This window comes from Bombina bombina, chromosome 3, assembly GCF_027579735.1.
Source record: "Bombina bombina isolate aBomBom1 chromosome 3, aBomBom1.pri, whole genome shotgun sequence".
NCBI lineage: Eukaryota > Metazoa > Chordata > Amphibia > Anura > Bombinatoridae > Bombina > Bombina bombina.
Window position 1 is genome coordinate 387319759 of NC_069501.1, and position 9981 is coordinate 387329739.

A 9981-nucleotide genomic window follows, 5' to 3' on the forward strand; every position below is an offset into this window, starting at 1 on the left:
GCAGACATATATGACTTTTGCATTGCTTTTGGTAATTAGAAGGCTTCTAAATTCTGCTGTGCACCACACTTGTATTATGCCCAGCAGTGAAGAGGTTAATTAGGTAGTTTGTAGGGTTAATTTTAGCTTTAGTGTACAGGTTACCCTCCCACCTGACACATCCCCCCCCCTCCGATCCACTCCTAATTCCCCCCATTGCCTCTCAAACAGCTCTCTTCCCTCTCCCACCCCAGAATAGTCACCCCCAGCTTAAGTACTGGCAGAAAGTCTGCCAGTACTAAAATAAAAGGCTTTTTTATATATATAATTTTTTTTAAATATCTTTTCTGCAGTGTAGAATCTCCCCTTACCCCCAACCTCCCTGATCCCCCCGAACAGTTCTCTAACCCTCCACCCTCTAACTATTAGACACCATCTTAGGTACTGGCAGCTGTCTGCCAGTACCCAGTTTGACCTCATTTTTAATTTATTTCACCCATTTTTTTCTGTACTGTACCTGCCCCCCTTTATTACCATCCCCCCTCCCCTTCCCAGATCTCTTTCCCTCAACGGATTCCACATAGGATCCCCCTCATTGCCCTACCTCCCTCCTTCCCCCTCACTGACGCAGCTTTTTTTCCCCTTGTCTGTAGAGTGGCGTAGCGGTCGCACCCGCTCTTGCCCTCCTCCTGCCCCTTCCAGCAATGGACCGCCCACCCACCTACTTCCTGAAACAATCTGCACCACCGCTGTCCAATACAGAGAGGGCCACAGAGTGGCCCTCTCCTCATTGGTAACTCTGCAACTTAATTTCAGCAGTGCCCAAAACACCCCATCTGATCTCGCTATTTTTAGTGACATTGCGGCAAAGAGAAGCCCAGGACTGCAGCGAAGTAGAGGGTACGGCGCTGGTTGTTAAGGGGTTAAAAAATGTAACTGCTTTTTTATAAGCAATTACTGACATCTGTTATTTGCTCAGTGGTACTATAGACTAAGCAAAAGCCATCAGAGCACCAGGTGTGTCCATCTGTCCTAATTAGGTAGAACTGTGCTTTCACAAAATAAAATATATTTTAAAAACCAATAAATAGTTTAATCTTAAAATGTTAAAGTCATAAAATTTGTTTACCAATCTGATTTATTTATTTATTTTTAGTGAAGAGAACGACATACAGTCTCTGAGTCAGAGGGATGTTTTAGAAGAAGAATCACTGAGGGAAATCAGAGGTATAGGAGGAGCCCTCCTAAGTGCTGGTAAATCAGCTTTAAAAGGCTTGGCTAAAGGATTGGCTGAGCATTTTGGGAAGAGAACAGCTGAAGATCATGAAGTGATGAAAAGACTGGAAGCCGCAATACAATCTCTGAGTCAGAGGGATGTTTTAGAAGATGAATCACTGAGGGAAATCAGAGGTATAGGAGCATCCATCCTAAGTGCTGGTAAATCAGCTTTAAAAGGCTTGGCTAAAGGATTGGCTGAGCATTTTGGGAAGAGAACAGCTGAAGAACATGAAGTGATGAAAAGACTGGAAGCCGTAATGCGTGATCTAGATTCCTTGGATCATCCAGAGGAAGCTTCTGAAAAGGAAACCAGAGGTCTCAATCAAGAGGAAAAAGAGAAACGCATTATAGGGCCAGTATTAGGTTTGGTTGGTAGTGCACTTGGAGGTTTACTTAAAAAGATTGGATAATTAAAGCCAGTAAAACTTTGCTTTCATGAATATTTGTAAAATGATGCTAATCAGATAACATATAATAAAACATAAATAAAGCACAAAAAACTATTTAAACAAACTGCATGTTCTCTACTCTGCTATTAAATAAAAATCATACGAGCAAAACCTGTTTATCATTTGAAATTATCATTAGCATTTCGGCTTAATATTTATGTAGTAAAGTTTATCTAATGATTTTTCTACAAAAGCCAACATAAAATCTATGGAAATATTTGTAGATAATAATTATATAATATTCTCTACAGGATTGTGTTTCACCCCAACATGTCAATACCTGGAAAACTAGTTAATAAAACAATAAGAAGCATATGATATTTATTTACATGATTTTCATGCACCCTATTTTCTTATGCACACTTGTTCCTCTAATCTTAATATAAAAACAATGTAACAAACATGACCAAAATGTTGATAATTAAGCAGCTACACTAAAAAACAGCAAAAAATGTAGGACAGGAAAATATATTAACATTTTCAATGATTTTAAACATTGTTTAATTAGTACTTTTCTCTTTAAAGCCCATTTATTCTTATACTGAGTTGCATTTTTTGTCGGTTTGCACAGCTTTTGTTCAATTTTAAATCTCTGGAGGAAATCTCTGCTGACTTTCTTCACTATAAGTTCATCTTGAACTCTTAATATTCTGCCCTTAAAGGGCCATAATACCCAAATGTTTAAACACTTGAAAGTGATGCAGTATAGCTGTAAAAAGCTGACTAGAAAATATCACCTGAACATCTCTATGTAAAAAAGAAAGATATTTTACCTCAAAAGTTTCTCAGTAGCCAAATCCCATTGTAAAGGATTTCTAAGCAGCATTTTAGTATGTCTGTCCTGGGACAGCTTAGGGGATGAGCCTCGTGCACTCATATTATTTCCCTATTCAGCTTACTATGAAATCTCATGAGAGTTAAGTGAAATCTCATGAGATCACAGTAAAAGAGTTTATGACCTCAGCACTGCTGATGCTGATTGACTGCTGTTCATTTCTTCATGTTTTTTTATTTTATTTTTACCTGCAGCTGGGAGTAGCTGAGTATAACTTTTTACACAGAACTCACTCTGCTGATCTGAGGAGATTGTGAGGTAAAATATCTTCCATTTTTACATAGAGATGCTCAGGTGATATTTTCCTGTCAGCTTTTTACAGTTATACTGCATCAGTTTCAAGTGATTTAGCATATGAGTATTATGTCCCTTTAAAGGGACACTGAACCCAAATGTTTTCTTTCATGATTCAGATAGAGCATAACATTTTAAGCAACTTTCTAATTTACTCCTATTATACAAATTGTCTTTATTCTCTTGGTATCTTTATTTGAAATGCAAGAATGTAAGTTTAGATGCCTGTCCATTTTTGGTGAACAACCTGGGTTATCCTTGCTTATTGGTTGATAAATTCATCCACCAATAAAAAAGTGCTGTCCAGAGTCCTTAACAAAAAAAAAATCTTAGATGCCTTCTTTTTCAAATAAAAATAGCAAGAGAACTAAGAAAAATTGATAATAGGAGAAAATTAAAAAGTTGCTTACAATTGCATGCTCTATCTGAATCACAAAAGAAAAAATTGGGTTCAGTGTCCCTTTAATCTATATAAGCAACATTACTTCTCTACTCTTATCTCTACTCTTTCTTCAAACCCAAAACATCTGTTTTCCACTTTCAATACTCTTCTCCGCCCACCCCCACCTCCCACCACAACTTTTCTCTCAGCTCAAGATTTTGCCAGCTACTTTAACAACAAACTCCATCAGAAATAAAATCAGCTCTCAACATAATACCGGTCTCCCACCCCCTCAAAAGCTCACAATCATCCAAAACCCACAAAGCCATAAATTTAGCTCTTTTGCTCCTGTTAAAGAGGAAGAAGTTTCTGCCCTTATACTATCCTCTCACCTCACTACCTGTCTCCTCAACCCAATCCCCTCACAATTACTCCCCTCCCTCTCTTCTACCCTTACCCCTATACTCACACACATCTTCAACCTCTCCCTCAGCACTGGTATAGTTCCCACATCTCTTAAACATGCATTAGTCCCACTTATCCTCAAAAAACCTTCTCTTGATCCAATATCCCCATCCAACTTCCGCCCTATTTCCCTACACCTCTTGCCTCAAAACTTCTTGAAAAGCTAGTATATGCACATCTATCCCATTTCCTTACATTAAACTCCCTCCATGATTCACTGCAATCTGGATTTCACCCCCTTCACTTAACAGAGACAGCAATTGTTAAGGTTACCAATGACCTACTTACCACAAAATCCAAAGGCCACTTCTCTCTACTTATCCTCCTTTATCTGTTAGCAGCCTTGGATACTGTTGACCACCCTCTTTTGCTCCATGCCCTCCAATCCTTCGTTATCTGCGACACAGCTCTCTCTTGGTTCTCTTCCTATCTGTCTAACTGTACCTTTGGTGTAACCTTCTCTGGGGCATCCTCTGCCCCGTTACCTCTTTCTTTTGGGGTACAGAAAGGTTCTGTCCTCGGTCACCTTCTCTTCTCAATCTACACCTCCTCATTAGGTTCCTTAATAAAACCCCACGGGTTTCACTATCATTTGTATGCCAATGATACACAAATCTACCCCTCTGCACCAGAACTATCTCCTTCTTTGCTAACCCATGTTACTAACTGTCTCTCTCATATCTTATCTTTTATTTCCTCTCACTACCTCAAGCTAAATCTCTCCAAAACTGAGCTCCTTATTTCCCCCCCTTCTTCCAAAATCTCCACCCCCATGTTGATAACTCCATCATTACCCCAACCTCACATGCCCGATGTCTTGGGGTCACACTTGACTCATATCTTTCTTTCACTCCTCACATTCATTAATTGGCTAAAGCCTGATGCTTCCACCTTACAAACATTGCTAAAATCAGACATTTCCTTACACAAGACACAACTAAGATTTTAATCCACTGTCTCATCCTTTCCTGCCTCGACTACTGCAACTCCATCCTCTCTGGTCTCCCTAGCTGCCGCCTAGCTCCTTTACAATCCATAATGAATGCCTCTTCCATTCTCATCCTCCTTACATGTCACTCTTCATCTGCCGCGCCTCTCTGCCAATCCCTTCACTGGCTTCCTCTTGCCTCCAGGATTAAACACAAAATTCTCACTCTCACACACAAAGCCCTCAAATGCATTGCTCTCCCTTACATCTCAGACCTTGTCTCCAGATACTTTCCCTCCTGACCCCTTCGCTCCGCTCATGATCTGCTACTCTCCTCCTCTCTTGTTACCTCCTCACATTCCCGTTTACAAGATTTCTCCAGACTGGCTCCCATCTTATGGAACTCTCTGCCTCGCTCCACAAGACTCTCCCCTAGTTTTAAAAGCTTCAAGTGCTCCCTGAAGACTCTACTATTCAGGGACGCATACAACCTACACTAACCTTCCTATCTCCACTGCTATCCCCTTAAACCCCATAGCATGTAAGCCTATGAGCCCAGCTGTTTGTAGTCCACCTTCATAAGAGCCGACTACAACAGTGCAACTCTCGGCAGGACCCTCTACCCATTTGATCCCTGTAATTGTTTTTTATATACCACCTATGTTCATAGCGCTGCGGAACCTGTTAGCGCTCTACAAATACCTGTTGATAATAATAATAATAATCTCTTGAGCACGCTCATTTTATTTATGAATTATTGAAATAGTTACTTAAACTTTTACACAACTTAAGTATCAATATTTGAAAACTACATTTAAGGATTTTGGATATGGATCAGGGGCGGAACTACCATTAGTGCAACAGGATAAAATTGGAGTAAAATGTAGATAATTAAAAGGACAGTATATAATCGTAAATAACTCCCCGGGCGTGGAAACAATGTTATCTATATGGCCCACATGAACTAGCAGTCTCCTGTTGTGAAATGCAAATATGAAAGCATGTGATAAGAGGCTGACTTTAGTGGTTTAGAAATAGGCAGAAATTTAGAGGTTTTACATTTTATAAAGTATATTAATATAACAATGCTGGCTGTGCAAAACTTTGGAATAGAAAGTAAAGGCATTATCTATCTTTTTTAATCAATAATAATTTAAGTGTAGACTGTCCCTTTAAGCAGCTATACTAAAAAACAGAAAAAATGTAGCACAGGAAAAATATATTAATATTTTAATTTATTTAACCTCTTGAGCACATAATTATACAGAAAATGAGTGGCTTTTTTTGGGCAATTTGCACAGCTTTTGTTAAATTTAAAATCTCTTGAGCGTGTTCATTTTAATGATAAATAACTGAAATGGTTATTTAAGTTTACTTACATTTGAAATATAGCTCAAAAACACAGTTAAAGGAACACTCAAATCAAAATTAATCTTTCATTATTCAGATAGAGCATGAAATTTTCAACAACTTTCCAATTTACTTCCATTAACAAAATGTGCACAATCTTTTTATTTTTAAACTTTTTGAGTCACCAGCTCCTACTGAGCATGTGCAAGATTTCACAGAATAAACGAATATGCATTTGTGATTGGCTGATTGGCTGGTACGTATATGTATATATGTATTTGTGATTGGCTGATGGCTGTCACATGATACAGTGGGAGTGGAAATAGACATAACTCAAATATACTCGGCTAGATTACGAGTTTTTGTCGGTAATGGTGTGGGTGACTAACGCACAGTTTTCCCTCACCGCTCACCTAGTAACGCTGGTATTACGCTGGTATTTGAGTTAGACATAACTCAAATATACTTGGCTAGATCACGAGTTTTTGTTGGTAATGGTGTGGGTGACTAACGCACAGTTTTCCCTCACCGCTCACCTAGTAACGCTGGTATTACGGGTTTTTTAAACCCGGCATTAGCTGCAAAAAGGTGAGCGTAGAGCAGAATTTAGCTCCACATCTCACCTCAATACCAGCGCTGCTTACGGTAGCGGTAAGCTGGCTAAACGTGTTCGTGCACGATTTCCCCATAGGAATCAATGGGGCAGAGCAGGATGCAAAAAAACCTAACACCTGCAAAAAAGCAGCGTTCAGCTCCTAACGCAGCCCCATTGATTCCTATGGGGAAACACATTTATGTCTACACCTAACACGAACCCTGAGTCTAAACACCCCTAATCTTACACATATTAACCCCTAATCTGCTGCCCCCAACTTCGCCGACACCTGCATTTTATTATTAACCCCTAATCTGCCGCTCCGGACACCACTGCAACCTACATTATCCCTATGAACCCCTAATCTGCTGCCCCCAACATCGCCGACACCTACATTATAGTTATTACCACCTATTCTGCCGCCCCCAATGTCGTTGCAACCTACCTATAATTATTAACCCCTAATCTGCTGCCACCAACGTCGCTGCCACTATAATAAAGTTATTAACCCCTAAACCTAAGTCTAACACTAACACCCCCTAACTTAAATATAATTTAAATACATCTAAATAAAATTACTATTATTAACTAAATTATTCCTATTTAAAACTAAATACTTACCTGTAAAATAAACCCTAAGCTATCTACAATATAACTAATAGTTACATTTTTGCCATCTTAGGATTTATTTTTATTTCACAGGCAAGTTTGTATTTATTTTAACTTGATAGAATAGTTATTAAATAGTTATAGTTAACTTCCTAGTTAAAATAATTACAAATTTACCTGTAAAATAAACCCTAACCTAAGTTACAATTACACCTAACACTACACTATAATTAAATTAATTAGCTAAACTAACTACAATTAATTACAATTAAATTAAATAAACTAAAATACAAAAAAAAACCCCACTAAATTACAGAAAATAATAAAATAATTAAAAACATTTTAAACTAATTACACCTAATCTAATCCCCCTAATAAAATAAAAAAACAAAAACAAAATAATAAAAATCCCTACCCTATACTAAATTACAAATAGCCCTTAAAAGGGCCTTTTGCGGGGCATTGCCTCAAAGTGGCTCTATTACCAGTAAAAAAAAAAATAACAATATCCCCCCAACATTACAACCCACCACCCAAACCTATTCTAAAACCCACCCAATCCCCCCTTAATAAAACCTAACACTACCCCCTTGAAGATCACCCTACCTTGAGATGTTTTCACCCAGACGGGCAGAAGTCTTCATCTGATCCGGGCAGAAGAGGACCTCCAGACGGGCAGAAGTCTTCATCCAGGCGGCATCTTCTATCTTCATCCATCCGGAGCGGAGCGGGTCCATCTTCAAGAAATCCGACGCGGAGCATCCTCTTCTTCCGACGACTAACACTAAATGACGGTACCTTTAATTGACGTCATCCAAGATGGCGTCCCTTCAATTCCGATTGGCTGATAGAATTCTATCAGCCAATCAGAATTCAAGGGACGCCATCTTGGATGACATCACTTAAAGATACCGTCATTTAGTGTTAATCGACGGAAGAAGAGGATGCTCCACGTCGGATGTCTTGAAGATGGACCCGCTCCACTCCGGATGGATGAAGATAGAAGATGCCCCCTGGATGAAGACTTCTGCCTGTCTGGAGGTCCTCTTCTGCCCGGATCGGGTGAAGACTTCTGCCCGTCTGGAGGACCACTTCTGCCCAGTTGGGTGAAGACATCTCAAGGTAGGGTGATCTTCAAGGGGGTAGTGTTAGGTTTTATTAAGGGGGAATTGGGTGGGTTTTAGAGTAGGGTTGGGTGTGTGGATGGTGGGTTGTAATGTTGGGGGGGTATTGTCTTTTTTTTTTTACAGGTAATAGAGCTGATTACTTTGGGGCAATGCCCCGCAAAAGGCCCTTTTAAGGGCTATTTGTAATTTAGTATAGGGTAGGGATTTTTATTATTTTGGGGGGCTTTTTTATTTTATTAGGGGGATTTGATTAGGTGTAATTAGTTTTAAAAAATTGTAATTATTTTATTATTTTCTGTAATTTAGTCTTTGTTTTTTTCCATACTTTAGTTTATTTACTTTAATTGTAATTAATTGTAGTTAGTTTAGGTAATTAATTTCATTATAGTGTAGTGTTAGGTGTAATTTTAACTTAGGTTAGGGTTTATTTTACAGGTAAATTTGTAATTATTTTATTTTATTTTTTTGTGTTTAAACAAGCTTTATTAAACAGATCAATCAAGAATACAGAGTCACTGAATATTCAAAATTATACAAAGTTTGATTTTATGGGTGCGCTCAGCGCATTCCCATATTTCAAATCCGAAATTATGTGACAGAAAGCTTGGTTTTTTAACATTATTTCAACAAAAATTATACAAACCTATGTAGGTAAATATTACAAACATGTCATTTTCCAGTACACCGGGAGTGGTAAAAGAAAGGTTACAGCTTAGTTAAGAGAAGAGGGAAGGTTGGAGGAGAGGGGAGAAGGAGGGGAAAAAAAGGGGGGGTTGGAAAGGCCATAGGCCTCAGGGGGTATTTTCGTAAAATAAAATTGTCATTTACAGGCATCACGCAGAGGCAGGGTTCCAGACTGCCAACATCAATTCATAATTAGCCAATTGATTGCACTTGAAGTAATGCTATTTTTCCATAATTAATAGCTCCTCTACAGAGGAGCGCCAATCCACAAGCGTGGGAACTTCCTTAGATTTCCACAGCTTTGGAATGAGTTTCTTAGCTCCAGTAAGCATTAACAAAAGAAGGGCCCGACCATGGTTAGTTTTAATGTTGGGAATATGTAGGAACAACAGGGTTTCAGGCGTATTTGGTATGCTTATGTTCAGTTTAGCTGACATTTCCCCTATAACTGTCACCCAAAAATTGGTAAATTTGGGGCAAGTCCACCATATATGTGTGAGTATACCTAGCTCTCCACACCCCCTCCAGCAAGCCGCATTGGCAGCTGGAAATAGCTGGTGGAGTCTGGCAGGTGTATAATACCACCTGGTCACTAGCTTGAGCTGTATTTCCTGCACCCTGGCTGAAACCGAAGAACGCTTAATCAGCTCAAAAGATTTGAGCCATTCATCTTCATCTATTGTATTATTAAGATCCCTATTCCATGCCCCAGTATATGAAGGTAACTGTATGTCTTGTGGAATGAGAAGGTGTTTATATACTTTTGAAATCAGTTTCTTAGGTGGGGTGAGTCCAGTGCACAAGGATTCAAATAATGTTAAGTCTCTAAGGAATTTGTTCTTTTGTTTATGGGACGTCAGGAATTGTGAGAGCTGGTGGTATCTTAACCATGAGGAAAAAATTAGCCCAAATTGCTCCTGTAATTTTTGTTGAGACCTAAGCTTACCTTCTTTGTTTACAAAGTGTAAAATTCCTGCTCTTAAGCTATAAGGTGAGCACATGCGTT

General features: G+C 38.9%; 1 protein-coding gene across 1 annotated transcript; it reads left to right on the forward strand.

The window, feature by feature from the left end:
* Positions 1–683: 683 nt before the first annotated feature.
* Positions 684–2021, forward strand: LOC128652353 (bombinin-like peptides 3). The gene is made up of 2 exons (XM_053705294.1): positions 684–772; positions 1136–2021. The coding sequence occupies exons 1-2, from the start codon at positions 684–686 to the stop codon at positions 1665–1667; spliced, it is 621 nt and encodes a 206-aa protein (XP_053561269.1). The 3' UTR covers positions 1668–2021.
* The last annotated feature ends 7960 nt before the right edge of the window (positions 2022–9981 follow it).